The sequence below is a fragment of the Alosa alosa genome, chromosome 2, assembly GCF_017589495.1.
Source record: "Alosa alosa isolate M-15738 ecotype Scorff River chromosome 2, AALO_Geno_1.1, whole genome shotgun sequence".
Taxonomy (NCBI): Eukaryota; Metazoa; Chordata; class Actinopteri; order Clupeiformes; family Clupeidae; genus Alosa; species Alosa alosa.
The window spans coordinates 13529388-13557016 of NC_063190.1; the positions used below are offsets into that span (position 1 = coordinate 13529388).

The window sequence follows — 27629 nt, forward strand, 5'->3', positions numbered from 1 at the left end:
AAAGAAGTTTACTTTTGATGAAAATGTTAATAGTGGAAAAGGCACCCGTTTGAATGACCCGAATACTATTGAGTAATAACTATAGTTATGTTACAACTATATACCACTAGATGTCGCCCTTTTCCAAGTTTACCCATGTTAAAAGGTCTTCCGCAATTCCAATGCAGCATAGTTTTAGTCAAATTCAATAGACTAAATTATTCCCTGTGATCTTCTAGCTGTTTGTTCTCTGTGAGCACGAATGTTTGAGGTGTTCCTTGGCTCTGTAAAGGGGAAACAAATAGTAGCCTGAGTCAGCAGAGCCAATCGATATTAGAGGGGAAAGAAAGGGAGGGAAGTGTGTAATTTGATTGGCTGTTCAGCTCAAATATCAACAACCTGTCACCATAATCACAGACTGTGGCATTTAACTTCAATTTGTTGAATTTTAAAATAAGTAGGCTACTCTACAGCTAACTGATTTGCATAAGATTATTTAGGCCTAACATTTTTTGTGTTAGAGTTTTGACAATCCGACAGGCTAAATTACAGTGTTTAGAGTAGGCTAATATGTTGAATTGACCGTCAGAAACCTTTGAGGAGTCCTAAACTTAAACCTTAGACACTTTTAGTTTAGGAGTCCAGGGCTAAATAGTTTGGTCGACGCAGCCTAACCTTTGTGACTATCTACAGAGATATATTGCAACCAACTATCAACAAGACCAATGGCATGAACCATACATTTAACTTTATCAGGCTACAAAGCATGAGCTGTGATGTGAACATCCCCTACCATGTCGGTCAACTGCTTGTGAACCACACTTTCTGACAGGTGTAGCCTATTGTTTTGCAAAACAATCAGCTTAAACTTTTTGATCATGAGATTTAGGCTATAAATGAGTGGAGACTTTTTGACAATATTCAGTTTAACGTTGGGCAACTGGTAAAGTGACCTATAGGCCTATCCATTCCCACATTAAACCAGCCTATGCCTATGCCTGCAACCTTAAAATGTGAAGTTAGGCTACTGAAAGTCACACATCATAGTGAAACTAAACAAATAGGGATAAACTCAGACAGTAGCCTAAAACAAAGGCTATCCTAAACTAAGCAAAACTGACTCTTCAAAAACGAAAACAAATGCTTATCTGTTCAAGTAGGAGTGCACTGTACGCCTACTCTATAGGCCTATGCAGTGATAACGGTATTCAACCAACTTCCACCCAAACCTTTGGAGGCTCCACCGTCCGTCTGCCTACGAGGTCTACACAGAGGAAGCAGACCCGCCATTTTCCTGCAAGCCTCCGGTCCTTTTAAACCCAGCAGGGGGAGGCGAACACGGAGAGGAGGACATCGAAGGAGGGGGGACAGAGAAAGAGTGAGAGTGTATGAGAGAGGGGATCTAAGAGGACGATTTCTACAGAAAGGAGTTCACTGGGTAGGACGGTGTATGTTCATCTTTCGCTAAAAGCTTTGTGAATATATACTGTGTGATAGCCTTGTGTAACCATAGAAGTGGCTGTGGCTAAATATCTGGCTACCAGCTAGCCATTTCATCTCTGTCCGTCTTTTCATTCTTTTCCCAGTGTCAAGTGCTGGAACCGTTGAAGCCCAAGAGGACAAAAGGAGTTCCATCAGATTCACATAACGTTTAGTTCGCCTTAGCAGCTTGTTTGGTTAAAACAGAAGATGTCTGGACAAAGCATAACGGACCGGATAACTGCAGCCCAACACAGTGTCACCGGTTCTGCGGTGTCTAAAACGGTGTGCAAGGCAACCACGCACGAAATTATGGGGCCAAAAAAGAAACATTTGGATTGTAAGTAACATTATTACACACAATTGATACAATGTTGCGGTCTCTGTCTTCCTTGTTGGCAGAGTAGACGTAGCGGTTTACGTTAACGTGACATGTTTCAATGTTGCCTTTTGTATGGAGGTTAGACCAGCTGAGGCCTAAATAACAGGCTAGTCTTTGGCGTAGTATTTGTTAGCTTGCCAACTTTCTAGGTCCGTAGCATTTCTAGCTACCACAAATGTAGACGTTTTCCTTTGCTCAATTGACGAATAGCTGTGTAAGAAATATGACTGCTAGCTAACGTTACCAGCTCTACAAAAAACATCTATGGGTCTTAACAGGTAGCCAGAACACAACGTAAACGATGCGATTAAGTGGATTACGGTTCAGCTGCTCGCATTCTGCCCCCTCCCCAAAAGATTTAACGCAACAAATAATTAACTACATTCAGATGGCCCACTTCTCCATCTGTTGTATGTCATTATGTCCATAATATCTATCTAAGATATGTATTCAGAGATAGCTGTGTGTTTGTATTTAACACCTCTAGCTAGTTTTAGTATTCTGGTCATTATTGTCAGTTTTTAAGGCTGTAAAGTTACCAATTTACGTGTTTAATTTACCTCACAGAGGCTTGCAAATCCTAGTTTAAGCCCACAGTCCATGTTGCCAGTTGCTCTTTTTTTACCTGTGAAGTGTGAACTAGTTTGGTATGGCATAAGATGGACTGCTTTACAACGAAAGAGGGCTGATGAAATTGCTAAAGTTTCAGTGACCTTTGGTCTTTTTGACATCGTCACACATTTCAAAACTATTGCCACCTCTAACCACCTTAGCTAGAGAAAAGCAGTTGGCCATTACCGTTACCATTACCGTTACCATTACCATCCTTGCTCAAAGGTGGGGGTAAATGTGACCTGTTTTGTTTAGGCTATATAATGTTTCTTAAGATTTGTCATTACCTAGACTTGGACTAAGTTTGTTTCTGTTTTGGTTTTTATCTATGGTGATTTGACACCTTATTAAACACATGTTACTTTTTGTTTATGAACAAAAATGTCACTGGTATTAAGCTGGGCAACAGATGGGTTACCATCATGCTCCAGTATGTCAACTTGTATTGTTCCTCTAGAGTAAGGAGAGTTTGGGTGTATCCTTGTTTCTGACTTTTAACACTTGTGTCAGAGGACTTACTTCTCTAAGCACTGGCATATTTTTTTATTTTACTTTCGATTCTCTCTATCTAAGGCGACTCTTTAATTGTAAGCTTTGGCCTTTGTCCTGAAAGACTATGACCAGCTTTATGGTGCTTGTAAAATAAGTGGCAAGGCAGCCTGGGTTTATCTTGCTTTCCTGGCAGTTACTCCAGCAGAATGTGCTTGTTTTTACTCCCTTTTTTATTTCTGGACTATCTTCAGGGCGCCTGAGTCAGAGCTGGGTGCAGGCTCAGAATGTTACCACATCAAGAGCCTCTCATACGACACTGCTTATTTACATACACACTAATGGTGTGTGGCTACAGCCATGTGCAGCTGATTTCCTCTGAGAGATTATATTTAGCCCTGGCAACATAAGAAGAAATGTTGTAGGCTGAGTTTAGTGTATTTAAAAACAGGACTGTGTGGCGTTCACTGCTGATCATGCGAGCGTAGGGGGGCTCCTGGCTCTGGCCTAACAGTGGGCTTACTGGGCTACTTAATACTCGTTCTGTTGTCTGGACCTTCTGAGCACAAAGAAGGAATGTGACGACGCTTGTAGGTATTTCAGGGTGGTTGCGTGCTCTTGTGTTGGAGTTTCCTTTTGTACAAAAATAGATGCTTGTCTCACTATACCCCTCCCAGCCTTTTGATTTGAACATGAGATATGGCTCACAGTCCCAGGTCTTTTGATTTGGCCTGGTCTTCCGGGCTGTCGTGCATTCTAGTGGCACTTGCGTTGTGTTTGGGAATATATGAGTGCAAGTGACATTTGCTAGTTTGTCTGAGCCTTGCCAAGTTGCTGTTTCCCATCGATCTGTGTCACCCACAAAGCTGCCTGGAGTCTACTACAACAGGTGCTTTTAGGCAGATTTTTTTTTTTACATGATACTCCCTCTAAATGCAAATCGACCTTTTTTTTAAAAAGGTAGATTTTAGGTAAATAAGAGACAAAGATATTGCATTCCATGTAACTAAGTATCAAAGCTAAGTCAGAATTGATGTTGGCCAGTCACAGTCTGCCATCTTTTGGAAGATGATGTTTGGAAGAGGTGTTCCTCCATGAGTGATTGTTAATGCTGTGCAAGATGGTATGTAGGATCATATACCTAGAAATCTAGTCTACTGTTTGTGCAAACCAGGAGTCTGGAGCCATCAGTAGCCAGGCTTACCACCTAAGCAAGGTTGAATTGGTCTAGCTTTGGTTTCACAACAGGGTTTCACATGTTAACCTAATGAATATATCCACTGCTTCTGCTTGATTTAAGTACAGTTGAGTTCTGAACTGTGGTTGTGTGCAGTATGAATGTGGCAGAGCTTTTCCAATGGGTTTCCTTTTTGGTTGATGGCAAAAAAAAAAAAGTCTCTGGTTTTCCAAAGGTTTCAGACGGGATGTCTGATTTTGTGATGGGAGACCTGTCTTTAAAATTGTACTAATAAACAACTTAATAAACAACAAGGCACAGGTGAAGCAATGAGCGGGCCAATAATCAGATTCAGGTGAGGGGTGGAGACGCAAGGAAAAGAAACACATGTCTATGTAAATACAACAACACATGGTATAAGTAAACAAAGTCAAAAGCTACTATGAAAAAGAAAACAATCACCCAGCCATCAAAAATATAACCAATGATCTCGACAACAAAACGAAAACCAAACACCAAACTTTCTTGTTAATGTTAGTACAAGCTAACATTTAAAAAAAAAAATATAGGTGTTTTTGCTATTTCATTTTTAAACTTATAATCACTTATAGATCTGTCTATCACTTATATGGTAACTGTGAACTGCTAAAACATAGCATTTCCAGTAAATATAGAGCTTGAAAAGAGCTTTGCAACGATGTGAACCATTTGTCTGTGACTAAAATTGACGGAGATGCATTAATCCAAAGTCATAGCCCCCCCCCCCCAATTTATTCCAACTTCATTAGGCCAAATCTCCCGTAATATTGATCCAAAACGCATGCAATTTTTAGTTTCATGGCTTTCTTATTTGTCCGAATCAGCATTCCAAGTTTCATTCAAATCCGTCGTGATTCGGTCCAAAAGTGTGATTTCACACGGAATGACCCCATAAAGAGTCAATTATAATTTACAAATATTGTTTTAAATGCTGCCCTGTAGCCTTACAAATTCCAACAGTCCATAGGCTGTAATGTCAAATACTATGTCATGTAACACCATAATGAAAATGTTTTTGAATCCTGCATTGGCATGGTCATAGTTAAACAGTGCTGTAGCCAACACATTAGATTCTAGATTCAGTTCATCTAAATTAAGTCCTACATTTTGATGAATAGGCTATATCAAATCACCTTTGTGGAATGTTTAGGAGCTATGTGTGTGTATCCTCTTCCAACTGTAGAAAGGCCATATACATTAGCTGCATTGTGTAGTTTGGTCTCATTTTAGGGTTTAGTTGTCTGTCACAGGTGAAATGCCTTGTTGCGCAGAGAGAAAGGAACATCTTTGTTGTGTCGTGTACCTTTTTTGGTTTATTGAGTTACAGGGCCTCTTGGCCAGTAATTCACTGTGGGTCATGTGAGGGAGGCTGGAGCATGTTTCTGATGCCTTTGAACTCTGCCCAGGCCCAGTTTGCCACCAGTGCACTCAGTCAGAACCCCAAGCAGGTTGTGCGGCAGAACTGGAGCATGTGACTGTAGCGGCATCGGGTGACAATCACTCAAAAGGAGTGCTGACACACTTCTGCCTGCGCTGAATGGAGCCCGCTATAACTATGAAAATCTCTTTAGATGCAGTATCATGATTTAAAAAGTGAGAGGCCTGTCCTCCACATGCTTTGCAGTGTTTTCTAGTGAAGGGGTTGCAGGGGGGGATTCTATTACCACTGTATGTAAGGTGAACAGGTTACAATGTACGAGCAGCTCTACTGACCAGCTGATTCTACCTCGAGCTACAGATATAGGACTGCCTCTATATGGGGAAGTGTGTTCCCAGCAGCATGCTACTGTATCCACAAGCATTTAAGAGCACTCAAAAGTGCTTGTTGCGTAACTGTTCATAGGTGAATCATGAACTAAAATGATCACTGCTCCCTGCCTACCATATTCTGTCTGCATTTACTTCCTTGTTGGAATCTTTCCATGGGTTGACTTATGTGTTCCATGTTGTCCATAGCTCTTTTTATGTGAAGTCATTTCTTGAAAAGAAATGCACTATGCAGTGGCCACCAAAGACCTTCGCCTGGTGGCCAAGTGTACAGTATGGTTAGCAAAGGAGTCTAATGCATAGTTCTCACATGCATTTGAATTACTCAGTGTTCGAATGGCTTGGGACACACCCGGCTGCAGACTGTTTACTGTTTACAGTTCTGATTGGGTGGGCTTCTGAAGGAAATGCATTTCCTGCATTCTTGTCGTCTGTTCACTGCTTGAAATGTAAACAGCCAACAGGATGTTACCACAAAAAAATGTTTGAGGATTTCAAAAGGAACGATTGATAGATCGGGACGTGGAAGCATTAAGTCTGGTACAAAAAGGCCTAAATTGTTGGAAAATTGCAACTCAGGCATTTGGTAATTGAAAAGAAATCTCATCAAATGATCTAGATTTATCCTTTGTCTGGCACTGGATTAAGTTTTGTTTTTATGGTTACATCATCTCAAAGGGAAAAGGGCCTTCAAGACTAAATTTAAATTTAAGTGATCTATTGAATAATAGTTTAATTAATTTTGGGTTTCAAAAAAAGGGTTACTCTTTTTATTTCCTGATACAAATAGTAATTGTAACATAAGTTGGCTTACGTTTCAAATAGCCTACTTGTATTGCACGACTCGTCAGACATCTCTCTGCTATTGCATATCTTTTTGGCTGGACTAGTGCCACACCAGTAAGCTTATTCTTTGGAAGGCAGGGCAGTCACACAGCTGTGCACTATCCTACCACTAGCTCAATACAACATGCAACACGTGTGAAGGGGCTGTGTTCGTCAGGAGCTTTGGGGTGATTGCAAAGAGCAAAGATTGCAAATGCTCTAATGTGTTTGGGTAGTTTTTATGTAAACTTGCACATTTATAGAAACATGCATATTTAATGTTGCTTAGGTAGTGTTGCTTACTGGAACGGGGTGGGTTTGTGAGCCGAATATCACAATTTATATCACACAGATTCTTGGAATATGTTTTTCCCTGCTTGATATTGATTATTTTGAGGCAGTTAAATGGGTTCCTTAGAAAAGCCTTTGATGTTTACAACCCCCTCCTTGCTCACAGTCACTCTTAGAGAAGTAACTCTTAGAGAAGTAGCAGGTGGCAGCCCTTAGCCCTTCAGGGTTTCACATTCAGACTGAATGATGTCATTGTTCTCAGCTCATCAGGTTGTCTTTCCCAAAGCTCTTCAAAATCAGAACACTGTTCATGTTCTTGTTGAACAAACTTTGTTTCAACTTTACAATGCCCCCTTTCAGCATGTGTGCAATGTTACAATCTATACCAAAGTCCTATACGAGGCTCCTCTGAGACTTGGTGGTCCATTTCTTTTGCATACTTTAGATTCTGTGTCATCCCTGATAAGTCTAGCAGAAAATGCACTGCCAGTCATACTGACGAGTGATGGAGGATGGAACCCTTGATGTATCTCGATTGCTTATTACATCATTGTAGGCTACTGTGTTATATGGGCTCATATATTGCATGGAAAATACTTGATGCAAATAGAATGACTCACTCCATCTAAGCCAGGCTGCTAGGCTACTTATTTTTTCTTTCCATATTGAGTAATCATTGACAACTGCCACCTGCAACTCCAGTGGGGGTCCATGTCTATTCACTTTGCCATCATGTGATTCAGTGAAGTGAATAGAAGTATTCATTCTACTGCTTTGTCAGACCATCAGGAGTGGTGTCCACACTCACTGTATTAGAACTTTTAATGACCATGTTGATCTAACATAGAGCTGGTATGGTTGGAGTGTGACCGAGATTTTTTATTCCTGATCTTTTTGTTTGCCTTTCCTTTTGATCAACACCCAGTAGGTTAACAAAAGCACTGAAAAAGGACCTCATTCACTCATCCTCATTCAAAGTCGTTACACTTGGAAGTAGCCTAAATAATGTAGCATACTTTCTTTGTGCATTATATAGTGCAGGTAATTCATTTGTAATTGGCCCAGAGGTCCATCTGTCAGGCCTTATTCTAGACTGGTCTTTTTAGACATGTTTCACCTGCTTACTGGCCATGATCTATAACGGAGACCTGTTGATTTTGCCCTCCCCTACTAATTGCCCCTGTTAGCTCTTTTCTGTCAGGTCTAAAAGCCCTTTGTTGTCACACGCTTGGTCTTTGTTAATGAGTAAATGGTAAATGCAGGTTGCACAGGTAGGGTGTTCATACATCTCAATACACAGTACACAGTAAATGCCATAGTGTGATCCTGCACTTTTACTCTGATTTTGACTGAAACAAGTTTTATTTTCTAGGCTAGCTCAAGTTGAGCAAACAAAGCTGTCTAATCATATACGTACTTGATGCTTACATGCAGTGTGTGCATTATGATTGCTATACTTGATTCTTTTATTGGTCATGTTTTGAGAGCTAATATTGACAGATTTGCATTCCCGTATTTGTTGAGGTGAACATGTTTTTCATGGGTTAGTGTTATCATATTCAATCTTAAACATGTTATGATAAAGTATCCCAGTATAAATAGTCCATTAGTATGATGGGAGTTTGAAGACGACGTTGCTCAATAGTTTGAGGCAATTAGGGCTGCAAATATATATTGTTTGAACATAGTTATTACAGTGTGTGCATGTAGAATAGTCACATTGCAGGGCTTGCAATGTCAAGTAAGGCAAATGAACCTTTAGCACATCATGCTACAACTTTTTTGCTACTTGACAAAAGACTTGCATTTTCCACAACTAATCTACAGAGACATTGCATCATTGCGAGTGTATCCGTGTATAAAACGACCCAATTCCCCCCCCCTCCAAATCACTTCAGAGAAGCAGTCTCATCATTCACCTTCTTTTGAGTTTGGTGCTTTCAAACCAATAATGCAGCATTAAGGTTCAGTAATGGATGGTTAGCAGTCCAAGTCTTCAGATTTGTTTCATTATTTTCTATATGGATTCACTTATTGACAATCCTGCCGTCCGAGAGGCTGTAGATGAAATAATTTAATGACTAGCTTAATTGCTGTGGAATTCTAATGCTGTTTGAGCAGTTTCATTACTAGCCTAGTGGGAGTGGACTGTGACTGAGTGATTACTAGGCTAGTGGGAGTGAGTGTGACTGAACAGTAACCTGCATTCTGACCATTTTTTTCTTTTTTACACCATGTTATTCACTATTTGTTTGGTCCTTGTTATGTCTTTGACCATGTCTGTTTTTGGTAATGGTTTTCCTGTCCTGCCTGTAAAGCACATTTCCTATAGGGCAGTAATAAAGGGCATTCTCTCATGCATGGCTGACATGGTAGCTTGGAGACCGTTTACCCTGTAGTACTGTCCTACATCCAGCCAATAGGCCTACTCCACATGATTGCTTGGGCTGAATGGACAAGTACATGTTGTTCAGTCTTATTAGGATCTCCCTCTGTCACATAAATGATGGGTGCTCCTCCTTTTGGGTTTGGTTTTGTGACCAGCCAAAATGAGATCTCTCTGCTTGGGTGGCTTTACCCCTAAGGTTGGCTGGGACACCCACCACTTGCCACAAGGCCAAAGGCTGAGTAATGAACAGACTGTGTGTGTGTGTGTGCGTATATACACACGGATGCAACATGCACTGCAAGTTAGATGCTCCTTGTGTGTTATTGGTGGTGGTTAGTGCGGTCCTCCTTTCCATGTGAAGCACTTTGAGTGTTGCGCTATGTAAATGTAACATGTTGTTTTCTTGTTTGTAGACCTGATTCAGTGCACCAATGAGATGAACGTGAACATCCCACAGCTGGCCGACACGCTGTTTGAGAGGACCACCAACACCAGCTGGGTGGTTGTCTTCAAGTCTCTCATCGCAACACACCACCTCATGGTTTACGGCAACGAGGTAAAACTTTTTTTAATGCTGGTCCTCTGTCTGATCCTTAAATTAAAATATTAAATAATTAAATTTACCTTTTCTTTTTTTGCTCAGACTGGCATTACCCAGATTAACGTTGCAAATGCTTTCAATTGTTAATCCCTCTGATGTAGGCCTGGATTTTATGGCCTTGGATAGAAGAGCAAAGCTGTAGTAAAAGTTGTGCTTTCAGTGTTTCCATACACACTTTAGCCATGCGATTGAAGAAGTGTCAAGTTTGAATGTTGCATTGTCAATTTCCTGTCCAACAGACATAACAAAGCACTTATGTCTACCCCTAGGTATTTCATTTCTTATTAAATAGAAAAAATCCCCCGAAGCTGATCATGAAACAGAGGCCTCACTATGCTTTTGTCCTTTGCAGAGGTTTATTCAGTACTTGGCCTCAAGAAACACATTATTCAACCTCAGTAATTTTTTGGACAAAAGTGGGTTACAAGGTAAGGAATGTCATCATTTCTGACCCATGCCAAATATTTGCATGCTTTAAGAATTATGTGGAGAACCTCCAGGCTGGTATCTTCCATGAACTGAGGGTTCTTCTAACCTGTCTACTTAAGTCCTATTTGAATTGTTTAGCAAACCAATGTTCTTTTTTTTTTTATTTGTCTCCTTTGGGTACACTTGAGTAATTCTTGACTTGTAGCAACCAATACTAGTTGTACAATCGCTGATGCTAGGTTATGCTGTAAGCATGTACACATAGTTGCTATTGAGCTCTGTCCTAATGTAATATGTTGCATGGGGTATGAAAGCAAATTTTGCTTTCAAAGATTGTTGGTTGGATTCCCTCTTCCTCTTTTGCCTGACGGGTATAAATAAAAGCTTTTAGTTTTGGCTGGTTGATTATCCAAAGACGCAGGGTGCCTGTTTATGACAAATGTCTCAAGTTGTGGGGCCTTCATTAAGTAACAGATAAATGGATCAAACATTCTACTACTATTGTACTACTGTTTGTAAGATGAGCAGAATTGCAATCTACACATCCTTTGAAACACTTGGCTTTTTTTTTTTTTTCCCTCACAGGCTATGACATGTCAACCTTCATCCGAAGGTATAGCCGCTATCTGAATGAGAAGGCTGTGTCTTACCGCCAAGTCGCTTTTGACTTCACAAAAGTAAAAAGAGGGTACGGCACCTATCACATGTTTATTGTACATTTCTGTTGACTAATCTCTGGTGTGGTCTGGTATTCATGGCTGGTCTTCCACTCATAGGGAGTGCCCACCCTCACAGTCCCAATTCTGTTGTGGAAATGTGGTCAACATGTTTGATTACTGTTTCTGACATCACATGGTTGTAAAACCTTTATTTTTTTTTAATAGGGCGGATGGTGTCATGAGGACGATGAACACTGAGAAACTCTTGAAGACCATCCCAATCATCCAGAATCAGATGGATGCCCTTCTTGATTTCAATGTGAGTGGTGCCTGCATGTCTTTCTGTGTAGCAGCCAGACCATTATGCTGTGAACAGCATCTTGTCTATTATTAATGCTGTTATGTTATATTGTTTGTAATGTGGTGTTGGAAGCTGACATGAGTCTTAGCTTTCCACAGATTTGTTTTTTAAAAGTACACTCCTTATTTGGGTAAACATGGTATAGTACTAGTACGTGTGACTGTACTAGGGAGACAAAGTTATAGTACAGCTATAAGTTAAGATAAAGCTACCTAAATGACACTCGAGTCACAGTTGTTGAGTCAGGGCTCTAACTGAAGCCACTTTTTGAGACCAGTAGGCCATGAATCAGTGGTCGTAGAGAAAAGTTAGAAGGGTAACAGGTTTCCTTCCGTTCTCCGTGGATGTTTGCTGCTTCCTGAAGTGACCTTACGCTGTTTGCTCTGTCCCCATCTCCCCAGGTCAATGCCAATGAACTCACAAATGGGGTCATCAATGCTGCCTTCATGCTTCTGTTCAAAGATGCCATACGACTGTTTGCTGCCTATAATGAAGGGATAATCAACCTACTTGGTAAGTGGCCCACGGTTCTGCAAGGTGTTCATGTCTGAAAGGAGGCACAGAATGTATAACACTATCGGATCCCAGAGAGCACAGAATGTATAACACTATCGGATCCCAGAGAGCACAGAATGTATAACACTATCGGATCCCAGAGCAGTTTCACAATGCAGGGAGACCTGATGGGAGACCTCTGTTTGATTTGTCTACATGTTCACATATTTGATTACTTTATTGTATTAATGGCATTTATTTTCGACAGTTATTAGTGTGTGTGTGTGTGTGTGTGTGTGTGTGTGCATACACACATATATGGGGAACGGTACAATGAGTTAAAAATGTTGCCTAGGCAGTTGTTGTCCGCTTCAGTAAGTCTCTTATCTTAGCATAATACCTTCTCTGTACTCTTGTAAAGGAACCTTTGCACTTTGGTGTTGACCCATGCTGATTATCATTTGCGCTCAAGCTTGCCAGCACACAAACAAACTTTCTCCATGGCATAAATATTGCTGATGGTTGAAGGTGTGTGTGTGTGAGATGTTGTAACATAAACAGTACCTCTGTACCAGATGGAATGTGATTCATTCTTTTGATAAAGTCATGTTGGGCTGACACTGCATCATATTTTATTTTGTAACCTTAACCTTTGTCAGAAAAAGTAGAGCATATTTTTGGTGAATGAGTAAAGGACGTTATGTGAATAGAATGTTGTTGTGAAAGATGGGCTGCTTACTGTATGACAAGATATACCGTTACCATTTTAATAGTGGAGAGGAGAGCTCCAATATTTCTCAGGGTAACTGAAACATGTTGGTCTGAGATTCACATGTCCCTGCAGATGGCTGAGAGCACTGCATCTCCTAGTTTGAATAAATCTAACCATGGAGGGACTAGTGACCTGGTGTGACACTCTTCAGGGGACTTTCTTTCTCTCTTTTGGCAATGTACTCTAGCTCCTCAATTCATTTTAAAAGTCAGTGTGGTTTCTCCTATCTGACCTCAAGTGTTATCTTCCTTTCAATTTACAGAGAAGTACTTTGATATGAAGAAAACCCAGTGTAAAGAGGGTCTTGACATTTACAAGAAATTCCTCACGCGAATGACAAGAATCTCAGAGTTTCTCAAAGTTGCTGAGGTAAGGACCTTTTTAAGGATTTTAATTTGATCTTGACTAGGGAGTGACCATCCCAATAGCATAGACTGAGTAAAGAAACAAATAAACAAAACACTTCTTTTCTTTCTCTTTCAAAACAGCAAGTGGGAATTGACCGAGGCGATATACCAGATCTGTCCCAGGTAAGATCCCCCCCACACACACACACACACACACACACACACACACACACAATCGCTTTCTCTCTCTGAGTGCATCCTCACATTGGCCTCTGCTGCCCCTCTGGCTTCACTGTCCAGCTCCTGTGCACTGACCGGCTCCACCTGCCACCCCCTCTGCTCCCCCCCCCTCGCCACTCTAATAACTCCACTCTGCACAGATAGCTCATGTGGCCCTGCGCATGCAGGCTGTCTGCGCATGCTAATCAGCTCGCAGCCAATAAACTCTTCTCTTAACTGCTCTTTCCTCAATCTGAACTGTGTACAGCACATAAAGGTGAATTGGGAACAGGGGGCTATTTGTATATGTGGAGAGGTTAGGGACTAATTTTATGTGGTTGAGTGCCGAGCCATTATTCTTGGTGTTGGCTAGGAAAAGGGAAACGAAAGAAAAGCCAAAGCAGAAGGTTCTTCTGGGTAACCAGAGTTTTTCTTTATTAGGCCGTTTATGCTGAAGTTTGGTTACCTCATGGCTTGAGAAACAGTGCTAAAGAGTTGTATTTAAAATGATACGTCTCTATGCTTGGAGGTTCTCTTGAGAAAATTAACTTTTTTAATTTGTTTTGATTGGACATTCTCATTGATTTTTAAAGATCTGTTCAGGATGAATCTAATGAACATATTTCCCTCTGACTTCAAATGCTAATCAGCTAAAGCATGTCTGGTGTCGGGCTTCACTTGCTCTGCCGCTTTACACTAGTTAGAAAACCACAAATGAAAGCTACATGCTGAAATTCACCTGCCTGAAATGTCCTCGTTTGATCCAAGGAATATTTGTACATCACTTCATGAACAGCTGCATTTGAAATGTTAAATAAACTAAATCTTAAGTATTGTCGGCTAACATGAACAAGCACTGATGACTACAGAGATGATTCAGGCCTCCACAATTTCCCTCTTTTGAGTGTTTACATAGCAATGTATTTTAATATTATAAAGTGAAGTTAATTTTGACATTTTGGCTGTGACCAGTTCAGCATGTACTTTTTAGAGTGCTGACCACGTTGGTCTCATAACCACATTAGCGCTAAAGAAGAGCCATCAAACGTGACTTAGCTGATCAGTAACAAGAAGGCCTCAGGGGATTTCTTTTTTTTTTTTTCTTTTTTCAAGTCTGATCTTTCTATCTAATAGCAGTGAAGGTCTAATAACCGAATCTGACAACTACCACCTTTATATTCTGTATTTTTCCTTATCTTTCCATTTTCAGTTTACAGTTTGTGTAAGTATCTGCATTTAACCTCTTCCTCTGTGGTGGACCGTAGCTCCGTGTTTTGTGTCTGTGATGGAACTACTTTGCATGTGTGTGATCTGTGTGTAATCTTCGTCTTTTTGACCGCTTCTACTGAATCCATTGAAGTAATGGCATACTTATTTCTTGGCAGGCCCCAAGCAGCCTTCTGGACGCATTAGAACAGCACTTGGCTTCCTTAGAAGGGAAAAAAGTGAAAGATTCCACAGCAGCAAGCAGGTATGTCGATTTTAAATGTACGCTTGGCATAGATGGACAAAAACACTCTGCTGTCCTTGTACCTCTTAGCAGTCTTTGATCCCTTTCTGGATACTTTGCATACCTTGGAGTAAGGCACAGTAATGACTGCATTATGGACATGCAGACATGCTTGCTTAGCAGTAGCATGTTTTTGGTGTTGGGTGGGTCTTCCTCTCTGAACTCTGAAGTCTCCGCCTGTCTTCCTGTCGTTCCTCTCCAGAGCCAGCACTCTGTCCAACGCCGTCTCCTCACTAGCCAACACGGGCATATCCTTCACCAAAGTGGATGAAAGGGAAAAACAGGCCGCTCTAGAGGAGGAGCAGGCTCGCTTGAAAGCTCTTAAGGTACAGTCTTTGATTCTGAAGCCACCATCATCTCTGGTCCAGATGTTCCACAGTATTGTTCTCACCCTTAGCACTGTTACTTGCCTTTTAAGTTGTGTTGAAGAGTAAAAATACGTAGTTAATAAAATGAAGTTAATTACTTTGAGTAACTGTCAACCAATATGCATGGTTAGCAAACGCGCACACCAGTTATTGTCTCCACATCATCTGCTCACCTGCTACAGCAGCACACATATAACAGTTAGGATGAAGCACCACACTATGCCCTGTCTTGTTTACTTTAGTTTCTTTTGCTCTCTGCAAAAGGAACAGCGTCTCAAAGAACTCTCCAAGAAGCCCCCCTCCTCCGCCACCACGGCTGCATCTCCCGTGTCAACAGGAGGGAGCATCAACACCGCCCCTGCCATCGACCTTTTCTCAACACCCAGCTCCACAAACAGGCAAGGGCAGGGCCAGAGACGAACCCGTTCATTTCTCAAATGTTCCATTTATGCCAAGTGTTATACTACTGAATAATATGTCAGGGTTATTGATGTGTGTGTGTAATATGGTCAGTCACTGTTTTTTTTGCCAAACACATTGATTGCTGTTGTTAATATCATTCTTTCCAACTGCTTCCAATGACATGAGTTTGGATTATGTAGATAGAATTTTACTCTTGAAGAAAAGCTGTCTGCGTGCGCATGTCTGAAAGAGGGAGAGATTATTATATTATTGACAGGGAGGTGAAGGAGTGTTGGTCTGTGCTTGAGAATGGTAGCTTATAATTTCTTTATGATTCCTTTGCTCCTTTTAGCACTTCGAAGATGCCGAGTGACCTCCTGGACCTGCAGCCAACATTTCAGCCAACACTGCCTCTCTCAACAGGCTTGCCTGTGGCAAACACCTGGGGGGGTGAGTACACCAGCAGCAGGGCGATGAGACGGACTCAGCACATTGCCCACTTTCTTCTGTAGTTAATAACAATAGTTGCTGACTAATTCAGAGTACATGGTCAGCATACTTTCAGGAGTAGTTCAAGATATATTTGCATTTTGGTTTCCATAACCAAGTTGGAGGAGAAAGGTCTTGGATCTGTGTTTGGTGAAGTGGTTGTTATTTATACCTCCCGACAAACCCGCAAGGGTTAGCCGGGAACTTTACACAAAACAACTTGGACAAGTAATGGCTTGTATGCGAGAGAAAATGATTCAGCCCCTTTTTTGGTGAGTTTGTGATCAGATTAATCAAGGCCTTTTGGCCACTTGTTAGTAAACGGGGGTTATCAGGACCACTGTAATGTGTGCGTAAAGTAAGCAAAACTTGACTAAATACTATGATAAGGTTTGCATGATTAGATAAAGTACTTTGTATGCTCAAATGTATTACATAAAAGATACAGTATTTAAAATGGTTGGGTAACCTTGTTTTAGGTATTGCTTTTCTTTTATAGTGTGCCTTCCGTCAGGTGCATCATTGTTTTGGAGACATGTTTGACAAATTGATCACTTGCGAAAACACGTACAGTAATGGTCTACAGGTGTATGTTGGACATGTTTTTAAATTGTTACAGATAGGGGGGCAGTGATGCTAACCAGAACTGCCAACCCTCATGCATTGGATTGGCGTGAGGGCGCATGGAGCCAATCAAATGAATGAATCTCACGGTCAGTGCGTGAGAGTTGGCAGCTCTGCTAAAGTAGCATTCATTTATGAGCTGTGATAAACACTAATGGAATGAATTTAGCATTAGTCTTCGTGATCTTCCCAATCTACTGCACTTAATTTTCTGTGAAAGTTAGTGATTCGATGGATTCAGAACCATGTGGTGACTGGATATGCAGGATGACAAGACTGTTTAGGCGCAACACATTTGTTATGTTTAGAACAAGCAAAACACAATATTTGGTGTGGAAAAGGCTCTTTTACTCACACTCATACAACCAACATGGAAGTATTATATAAACTGGGCTTTTGTATGCAATGTGGTCACAACATTCAAATTGTTGCCATGTGATTTTGAATACAAGGCTTGTTCCTTTCCGTGGAAGTCTGATTGGTGGTGACGGTACAGTCAGACGAGATGATTCATTTGTCAGTGAGATAAGATGATTCATTAGTGCTGTATGCACTGTGTGGCTATGTGGTTGCTGGATAACCAAAGTGGGTAATAGTTAATGGAGGTAGTGCTTGTATGGAACTCTTCCTTGAGCTATTTATAAAAGGTGTTTTAATATTGAGAGTTTTGAATGCTATAAAAAAAAGAGTGCAGTTATGAGCCCCAGCAGTGTTTTTACATTTTTTTTTTTTTTTTTTCAGACTTTGTTTCAATTTCTTTTCCTCTCTCTCTTCATCTATATGCTGTAGTATTGTCATGTGTTTGTTGCAGTCTGCATGCTCTGATTTGGTCTGCTCATCCCTCTAACATCTCTCTGTTCTCCTGTGTCTGTTTTCTTTGCCTGTGTAGATCCTTTCACTTCTTCTGACGCTGTCGATGACTCCATTCCAAACTTAAACCCTTTCCTTACAAACCCTGTTATCGATGCTCTTCATCTACCTGTTGTGTCTTCAGATGGTCTTAGTTTTTCTTCTAGGACACCCAGTCATGAAATGTTTGGTGGTAAACAGCTTTTCTTCTATGTCATAGTGGTTACTTTTTATAATCTTTTTTTTAGCTTTAGAAGCTACTACCACTCCATTGCAGTGCTTATCCTGCATGCATCAATGTACCTTGCCTCTGGTTTAGAGAATTAAGGCGTCATAACTGCACTGCCTCCTGTTTGGTCTGATGTTCTGATATGGTGATGCTGCCACTGATTTCATGCTTGTTGGAAAGCGCTTATCGGTGTTGAAGTCTCATGAACAGAAACACAAATTGCTCTCTTGAGATTACCAGATATAGCGAATACGTTAATGCATTTGGTGTGTGTGTGTGTGTGTGTGTGTTGTGTGTGTGTGTGCTTGCATACATATTGCGTGTTTGCTTGTATGAGTGTAGGAGAAACACTGCAACATGGCTTTGGTTTTCACATGAGATGGGGAATAGTCTGAATAGTGAGGGTCTGCCTCTGCTGTCACTAGCAGGTGTGTGTGTGTGTGTGTGCTCCCTTGGCCTGCTGGCTAGAGAATGACTGACCGCTTGTGGAGATGCTGTGAGTGAAGAGAGCATATTCATGTCTGCTTTCCTGCTTAAATTCAAGTCAAGAACTGTCTGCTCATGCAGTGCATTTTTTTTCTGTTTGCATATTAACCTCTTAAATATTTGTGTTATTTTGATTTAAAGCATTTGATGTAGTTTGTAGTTCTATTAGAGTGATAAGAATACATTTTGTCATGATCTGTGAAATTTTGTTTTATTATTATTTTTTTTGATTCTCTAGATTATTACAATCCCTTTAATGATTCGAGCTGTTCTGTTGCATCCAATCATGAAAGCACAGCTTCCATAGAGCCGTGCATCACAGGTACTATATTGCCATTGTGAGATGCCATGTTTTCTGGAACACAGGAAACATTGGGTGTGATCTGTGCCTAGGTTGACTGTGTTAGTTGCCATCTGGTACCAGCTGCAATAGCGCTTACAATTCAATACTTTAAGGTTCAATTCCTGTTTTGTCATTTTTCATTTTAAGTTTTAATTATAACCGTTTTTATGTCTCATTCACCTTACAACAGTTTTATTTCTTCATCATATTATTATTTATCATGTTGCTAAGTTTAAATTTTTATCTGCTTTGATCTTGAGTCATTTCCTTTCCATCTCTGAACGTCCCCCTCTGCTTGTCTTTCTCTCTTCTGCCTCTCTCTCTCTCTCTCTGTCTGTCTGTCTGTGCTTCCCTGTCGGCCTGTCAGACTCCTTCTGTGGTCCAGCACCTTACCCTAACACTCCTCTCTTCCAATCTGAGCCCTCTGCTGTAGCAGGCCTATTTGGAGGTAGGTGTGTCTCTCTCAGCTTGTCTGTTCCTCTGCTACCCCCAATCTCCTCTGTCTCTGTCTGTCAGTCTGCCTACCAGCTGTCCACTAACTCATTTTCTGAAAAAGGGCAGGAACAGCAGGGTGCCTGACAGGCTCCCCAGTTTTATTGAGCTCTTCAGTGAGGGCTTGTGCTTACGAGAGGCCTGTTTTTTTTGTTGTGTTTTACACCTTTTCCGGACAGTAACAGGAAAGGCATGAGTTCATAGCCTATATTGGTTTAGCCAACAACTCTGAGGAATTTTAAAGTGTGCTTTTCTTTTTCATTTTTTGAAAGGCATTACATTTTAACTATACCGCCAAGGAGGTAAAGCTGTAGTTGTATTGGGTGTTGTTTGTGGAGCTTAAGGATGGACAAGTTTTAATAAATGGCTTTCTTTAAACATGACTAAAACGAATTTCTGACTCTGTGTTTGCACCGTCAACCGCAACTGACTTGACGCTGTTGGTAAGTGCCTCTGCACCGCAGGATTCTTTACCTGCACACCCTGGGCCATTCCATCTGTACCGCTCGGAGACTGAATGCCGAGGGCTTTTATTGCCTGGACAGAGCTGGCAGTTGGTGCTTTGGCTCAGCCGCGCCGGTGATGGATGGGATTATGACCGCCAGCTTAAGCGGGCGGTCATATGTTTAGTCAGATTTTTTTTTTTTTTTTTTTCTTTTTTTCGCATGTCCAAATTTCCGGCCACGATTCCCGGGTAGACAAAACTTGGTGGGCATGTACCCCATAATAGCATGGAACCATCGTTTTCGCTTTGATCTGTAGCCCCACGCTTGCACCCCCAAAGGAGATGGGTAGGGCAGACACTGTGAATATCTCGAGAACCGTAGCGTTTTAGGAGGACCATTATTTTTTTGTATGTTGATCTCAAGGGGCCATGTCAAATGGCATTCCATAACCACTATTTCATGTATACGCCACCTAGTTAAACACAAAAAGAGGTGGGTGTAATTGAAGGTGGCCTGTGACCTAACATAGTCAAAACTGCATGAAAGTGTAGATCATTATGACACCCTCTGTATGCACGCTTCTGCTTGTGGAATTCCGTTCATGGGGGGCCACAACAAATTAATTTATGTTACTATACACCAACTGGCCTGTCAGACCCATCCTCGATTCCACCTTTTTTTGTATGTTGGTCTTAAGGGGCATGTCAACCATCCCATTACATGTATTTTCATGTATATACCCACCTAGTTAAAAATTAAAAAGCATAAAATTAGGTGTTTTTCATCTCAATATCTCTGGCTGACAAGGTCAAACTGCACAAAATTAAAGTAGGATCATTATGACACCCTCTGAATGCATGCAAGTTTGTGTGTACTTTCGCTCATGGGGGGCCTTACAATAAAATAATTTATGTGTACATTTAGTGACGCACACCAACAAGGATTCCCCGACACTGAAAGACCGGGTACACAAACTTGGTGGGCATGTACCCCCCCATGGATAGCATGGAACCGGCATTTTTTAGCTTTCATCTGCAGCCCCCCACAGCTGGACTGGACCCCTAAAGGAGGGTAGGGCAGACACAGTTCTCTGTGAATCTTTATGGTATGTTGGTCTCAAGGGCCCACATCAACCTGGCTCATAATCACTCATTTGTGATTTGCCCCGGTAAAAAAAAAATGAAAATCAGTAGGATTAAAAGAAAGCCAAAATAAATATTCATCATCATCATCATGGCTGCATTTTCAGTATTACAGAAGTAGTCGCTTTGTCCACTAGATGGCGCATGACGTTGCAGTGAGACGTAATTTGTTGGAAGTTAAAAGTGGGTTGAAAAACAATGGACGCCTATACAAGGACTGCAATTTAAGCGCGGCCAACATCTAAAAGGATAGGACGATGTTCACATGAAGTGTAATTCCCATTTCTTCTTGAAGCCAAATAAATCTGAGGATGTTTATCGGACATGCTTGGTTTTACTGCAGGTACGTTAATCTTGTAATATCAATAAGGACCTAGGTAATGTTACCGTTAGCGTTGAGTGATGGAGGCATTTGATTTATTGCATTTGGCAAACTATAAAATGCGTTATACCAAGCAAATGTATAGCAGCACTGTTTGTATCTTTCGACTGTCATTTACGGCGTGCTACAAAAATCATTCTGTGCAATGGAAGATTTACCAACGCTACACTCTGATACAGTTTTGCCTATACATACGCGAGACTGAGACGCCTGTTTATTTTGTTTTAAGTCGCGTGCAGGTGTGAGAGGGAATCGATGTGCTTTGATTACAGCTTGGTAGTTGTAGTCTGTGAAATTAAAAGCACGCGTGTATGAAGTATCCAAACAATGACACCTTCATTTCATTATGGGTGCTTTAGCAAAACACCTGCTACTGTGTAGTGGGTCCCATTTAGAAGTGGCTACTTCATTCACAAGCTTTCCTGACTCATGGAGCTTGTTATTACAACTTTTCGCCACTGATCACAGTTTAAGTCCTCTTGATACTGTAAGGCGAAGCCATTGGTTTCAAAGGAGATTTTATTTGTGTCGCCAGAATAGCCTATTGACAATTTATGTTGTCAATAGGCCTACCTTATAATCCTACCTGTAGCTTAGGGAAGCTAACAGCTTTCTATTAGGATCTAGTTTGTTAGTTACCGCTTTGTCATAACTCCCTGATGCATTTTTGCATTTAGAATAGCCAGAGCGCGTATATCTCAATCGAAAATTAAACAATATCGGTGCCTATGGACTAGGCTGGGTGAACCCAGCCTGATCTGCCCGCTATTTATTTTTTTGATTTCTTAAAAGATTGAGCTTGGTCTGATGAAAGCCAGACTAGCCATGGACCCTCAGTTAAACAATGCAAGGGAACATGAATCAGCCTATATTTGCACTAACAATAACGACAAAAGCTCTTCAACTTTGGCCCGTTAAAATGTGTATGAACAGTCTAGCGACGCATTTCATCAAGACCCATTTGGACATGTCAGTTATTTGCACCACTGGTTAGATGTAAAACAGCATTTCGTTTCAGACTAGGCTACTGTTACTTAATTTGTGCATTAACAATAACGCTTTCAGACTACTGTTACTTAATTTGTGCATTGACAATAAAGTATTACATGAACTAAAAGATGACTAAAATCTTATGTAGAAGAAGAAACATTCACAAAAAATCCATCCATCCAAAAATGACCTTTGTTTTTGATAGCTGTTGAAAACGGCATGGAACTGACAGAGATGTTTTTGTTTAAAAATACATAAAAAATAAATAAATAAATAAATAAATAAATAAATAAATAAATAACATTATGCTGATACCTTTTGCTTTTCCCAAATACAATGTAGCCTACAGGTGTAAGTGACCTTTCATCAATCCAGTTGCAATGGATGAACTGTGATGAACTGCCCTACTTGTGATTGTTTAGAGATTTTAAAGGTTTTATAACAATTCTACATCTTCTTTGGCTATTCTACAATCTATTCACCTTTTCAGCACCAGTAGGGTACTTTCTGTGCAGCCGCACACACACACTCAGGCATGCCAAACAAGCATACACAAAAGTTTCAAGAGTGGGGGATGGAGTAAAATATGGAGACAAATTGAAGTGTGATTTATTTTCATGAACGGATGTACAGGACTGAGCGGCGGTCATATTTTGTACCGGCTATCACGGTACATCTAGTTAGGTTAATGTTTGCTTGTGTCTGACTTGTTTACGTAACTTTTTTTTTTTTTTTTTTTTTTTTTTTTTTTTTTTGTAGAGATGCAGTCTCAAAACCCACTCACAGATACGGCTGTGGTAGCTTCATCATGTAAGCCGTCCTGCCAGTTTGTGTGACAGAGATTTGAGATCATTAATGTGTCTGGGCTTTTATTTGGGCTCTCCTCTCTCTTTTCTGTCTACTGTTAACTGGCACACAGCCCCATCTAGCCCAGCTGATTACATCACAGCGACTTTTAGCTCTGAACACCAGTCACTTTCTCACAACCTCACTTACGCACTACACAGGCAACACAAGCTACAAACTAATGCACACCTTTTAAGTAAGCCAGGACTTGCATTTTGCACCACTCTCTGTGAATTTTGAATGGTAAACTGTATAACCTGATAACGGTTTATATTTCATTTGTAAGGCGCCTCACTCATAATCACGTCTTTTCTTTCCTTCCATCTTGGTAACTGTCTGTGGGCCTTGGCTTTGCATGGCATGCATGACTGGGTGAGTTGACTCGGTACTCCTTTACACGTTACTGGTTGTGGTTCATTGCATTTAGCTTCTCTGTGTACAAGATTGTGACTTCTTCCAGCTGGCATTAAACATCATTCTGTCCTCTTTGTCTGTGGTGTTCTGTCCTCCTCCTCCTCCTCCTCCTCCCCTGTCCTTTACGTGGTACCTTTCCTTTAAGATGATGTCTTAGGTGGAATCCTGAAACCCACAGTAGCCCTCTCCAACCAGGGACTGACCCTCAGCGCTCAGCAGCCAGGCAAACTGGTGTCGGATGACTTGGACTCTTCCTTAGCCAACCTCGTGGGCAGTACGTATCACACCTCACACAGTAGAGCCCTCTTGGTATGGAGGCTTACAGGCACCTCGGAAAGCTTTTCAGGCATGGCCCTGTTCTATTATGGGTGTTGCCAGTGTGTTCTTGCAATGGTTAAAATTGACACTTCAGTTTTGTTTCTGTTGCTGCGTCATGCTAGTCAATATTTTGTTCAACTTGAGTAATTGAACAGGCTGAGGGATTGAAAAAGATTGTTGGTCCTAAAATTGCTGGTTTTAAGTATCTTGAATCCATAGAAACATGCATGTAAATATTTCTTGGTCTTTCAGATCTTGGAATTGGTAATGGAACAACAAAAAAGTAAGTGCAACGTCAAGTATCATATTGGTTTGTTTGTCCCAGTCGTGCATGTGTGTCTGTTAATACGAAATCTCCCGCCATGTGTTTCCAGTGACCTTCACTGGAGTCAGCCTGGGGAGAAGAGACTAACAGGTGGAACAAACTGGCAACCAAAGACTGCCCCTTCAACCACATGGAACCCTGCCACCATGGTGAGTTTCGCTATAGGCCAGGCCATGGCATGACGCAAAGACAAACTGTTTCTTGCTGTAGGACTTGATGTAAATATCATGGCTCTTATTAGTGTGTGTATTTTTGACCACTTCCACTTCTGGAATGCAGTGGCTGTGGTCGAGTAGTTGATCTTGTTTGTGTTTTCTCGCTGTTTTGAAGTGCTGTTTGTGTCAAATGAACCTGCCAGTTCTCTGATTTGTTTATTTTCTAACCATGTCTTGCATTGTGTAATTCAATTCGTCGTTGGGGAAAAATACAGAACGGCATGCATTTCCCACAATACGTAAGTCCAACAGTTGAAGCTCTTCTTGCTTCTGATAAAAGCATGCACTTGATTAACCTCACGGCTTCCACTTCGGTCACTATCCATTCTGTGTGTGTGTGAAATTGTATGTGTCGGCACATGCACATTGGTACAGAGTTACCAGTCTTTTGCCAAGTCACACACGCTGGGCCCAATCAGACCTGCTAACCCCCCCAGTGGGCTGCCATGGCATGAAGCAAGCAGCCAGCCAGCCAGCCAGACAGACAGACACGCCGCCTCATGCCCTACTCTCTTCTGTCCTACTCTCTTACTGCAGCAGTCTTTCTCTGCTTCTTCAGTGGCTCCTGCTGACAAGAGCGAGAGCTTGATGTTGTTAAGTCCATGTCCATTATGGCTTTAAGGAAAGCAATTGTGTCCAAAGAGACTGCCAAGTGGTGCTGAATATTTTCTCATCTTGAGGGAGGCCTTTGCAGACTTGAGTTGTATGCAACGGAACCTATCTACAAACATGATTATTGATTTGTGAATCGATACGGGATGGTCAACTCAGCATGGATCAAGTTATGCAGAAGAGAGAAGTAGGGAAAGTACGCAAGTTGAAAGTTCATTCAACTATCTAACTTGTACTGTTAATAATTAATTGAGATTACATCTGAAAAGGACTGGTACGAGTCAACTTTTATATTTCAAGAGACCTAAATCTATAGACAATGTTTGTTAGCTAGTCCTACTTCATCTACATCTTGGTTTAAATGTCCTATTGTCTTCAGATATCTGCAGTCTGTTTGTGTTGGTTTATGCCTATGCCATTGTCAATACAGAATTAAGTGGTGTTTTAAAGGTACCTCTATTCTACTCTCACTTCTACTGGTGAAATCCACATAATTGAGGGGATTGGGAGTATAACCTATAGTTCCCACCTAATTAATACATTTAAATTAATTGTAATTAGTCTGTGCTGGTGGCAAGTGTACAGATTTTTCAATATTACAATAAGTTCTTCTCCTGTCCCATATGTTTCTATATTTCCACATTTGGTTAATTTTACAAGCGAAGAACCCATTAAAGATGTCTGTCCTATAATGTTTTCACTGCAATGCAAAATCCAGAATGTCAAACAGAAGTGCTTGTCAAAAGGGCTGACCGCATTGGGGTGTCTGAAGCTGCTCCTCCACAAAAGCCCCCCCCCCCATCTCAGCAGAGCCCCCTGCACCTGCCGATGACGGCTCTGTCTTTGAGGCCTGTCCCTCACACACGCTAGGCTAGGCCTTCCTCTCTTAACCCCGCTGTCCCTCAGTTGCTTGATACAGAGCAGCTTTTCCTCCTACTGTATGACTAATTCCCAACAGGCACACTTAATGTTTCCCAGACGCGCACCCGCTCTTTGCCGGCAATGAGACTTTAAGTGGTAGCGTTATTAGAAAATGGCCTCCTTGAGTTGAGTGAATGAACAAAGGCAACTTTTGTGCAGGTGGCGTGCATGAAGGCTAAAGGTGGAAACTAACAAGTACAAGGCAGAGATGTATTTTCAGGCATGGAAATCCTGACTATGAAAGTGTGCAAATGATTTTCTTAATAACCTGATCAGTACTTGACATTAAGTGCTCTCTCTCTCTCTCGCTCGCTCGCTCTCTCGATCTTTGTGGTTTTGTGAAAAGTTCTCATTTTGGTCTCTGTTGTCTTAGGCACCATCTGTCATGGCCTTCCCTGCAACGACGCCCACAGGAATGATGGCATATGGAATGGTAAGAAAGGAGCGATTGTTTTCTTAAAATACCACACCAGCCACAGCTTTTGCCAAGTGCTCAACAGGATTTTGGTTTGTTTAGCCTGAAACGGCGTCTCACGGTGGTGGTGTTGTAACGTGACGGTGACCGTGCTGAACTGATTCCCATGTCTCATCCCCCTTTCCCCCCCCACCACTCAGCGTGAGCTTCCTTGTCAGAGAGCAAAGATGTCACTTGCTCCCCCTTCTCTTACAGAATGATTGTGAGGGAGACAATAAAAACATGCTGATGAGTTTTTGAAGGATTTAAGAGCCTCTCAAATGTTGCACATGCCAGGGTTTTTATGTTTATAATGTCCAATCCACCTTGCCGGCATCACATGAGCAGTAGTGTGCTTGTTCACAATCACATGAAGTCACTTACAATCCCAGGAAGTCACTAGTCACGTTGGCTGGAATGTGCACACAATCGTTTGTTTGTTTTTGCCTGAGCCAGTTGCGGTTCAGAAAGGTGAAGGGACGTTTGCTTAACCCCCACCCTCCACCTGACTCATCCTCCCAACAACCTGTTTGCTGGAGCTGTTGGAGCTCTCCAAAATGTGTTCTTGTAATAGCAATGTGCATTTTTATTTAAATGGGGCGGCCTCTGACCGATTCAGATCCTGGTTTGATTGCTTTCTTGCCATCTCTTCTACATCTTTTGACACACAAGTTAATGCAACAGTGACTTCATCACATGAGTGCTATTTTTTAGCTGTAGTTAACAAGTAACAGCAGTCAGATCAGGGTAGGACAATTGGGTTTTGTTCTGTTCAAATTCCACTCAACTCCAGTTCTGTCTGTTTGTCTTGCTCTCCCATACAAAAAGGTAGCAGAGATTTCTGTTGATTATCCAGATCAAATCAAGTTATTATAATGTACATGATATAAGTATAATTTGGTGTATTTCAGATAAATATTCCATATATTTTTATATTTACACTCAAAGAAATATTCCACAAATAACAGCTGTGTGTCTGCAATCTGTGTGTGTGTTGTGTTTTCTCTCCAGCCTCCTCAGATGGGCTCCGTGGCTATGATGACTCAGCCCACCATGATGTACACCCAGCCGGTCATGAGGCCGGCCAACCCTTTTGGCCCAGTCTCAGGCGCACAGGTAGGTGGCGGGCCAGAGAGGGATCCACATGGGACTGAGACGGCACCAAGCCTGTCCCATCAAACCCAGACCACTTCCCTTGGACACTGCCCAGTTTGCTGTAGCCAGTCATGTGGGGCAATTCATTGAGATCTCTTTTTGTAGCCTGTCAGCTGTTTATGCCAAAAATTCAATTATTGTTTTAGGGCATTATGAGAAAATCATTTGGCCTATGTGTCCTGATTTTTAGTTTTTAATACATGAGCATTCCACATTTCATTGGAAAATGTATTTTTCTTGACAAATGACAGATGGAATTCTATGCCCAGGAGCAATAGCAATTCTGGCACACTAAACCTCTATTC

At 41.3% G+C, this 27629-nt stretch overlaps 1 protein-coding gene across 1 annotated transcript in view; it reads left to right on the plus strand.

The window, feature by feature from the left end:
• Positions 1-1203: 1203 nt before the first annotated feature.
• Positions 1204-27629, plus strand: part of picalma (phosphatidylinositol binding clathrin assembly protein a) — a 28060-nt gene continuing 1634 nt past the window's right edge. Inside the window, exons 1-23 of the mRNA XM_048267310.1 lie at positions 1204-1417; positions 1566-1798; positions 9843-9985; positions 10383-10458; positions 11045-11147; positions 11344-11437; positions 11881-11992; positions 13009-13115; positions 13235-13276; positions 14698-14783; positions 15025-15148; positions 15455-15588; positions 15945-16042; positions 17595-17747; positions 18508-18591; positions 18980-19183; positions 22824-22874; positions 23470-23598; positions 23895-23925; positions 24017-24116; positions 24398-24421; positions 26089-26148; positions 27181-27285. Coding sequence (XP_048123267.1) covers positions 1669-1798; positions 9843-9985; positions 10383-10458; positions 11045-11147; positions 11344-11437; positions 11881-11992; positions 13009-13115; positions 13235-13276; positions 14698-14783; positions 15025-15148; positions 15455-15588; positions 15945-16042; positions 17595-17747; positions 18508-18591; positions 18980-19183; positions 22824-22874; positions 23470-23598; positions 23895-23925; positions 24017-24116; positions 24398-24421; positions 26089-26148; positions 27181-27285 — 2190 coding nt within the window. The 5' untranslated portion in view covers positions 1204-1417; positions 1566-1668. The remainder of the gene's footprint in view (positions 1418-1565; positions 1799-9842; positions 9986-10382; positions 10459-11044; positions 11148-11343; positions 11438-11880; positions 11993-13008; positions 13116-13234; positions 13277-14697; positions 14784-15024; positions 15149-15454; positions 15589-15944; positions 16043-17594; positions 17748-18507; positions 18592-18979; positions 19184-22823; positions 22875-23469; positions 23599-23894; positions 23926-24016; positions 24117-24397; positions 24422-26088; positions 26149-27180; positions 27286-27629) is intronic.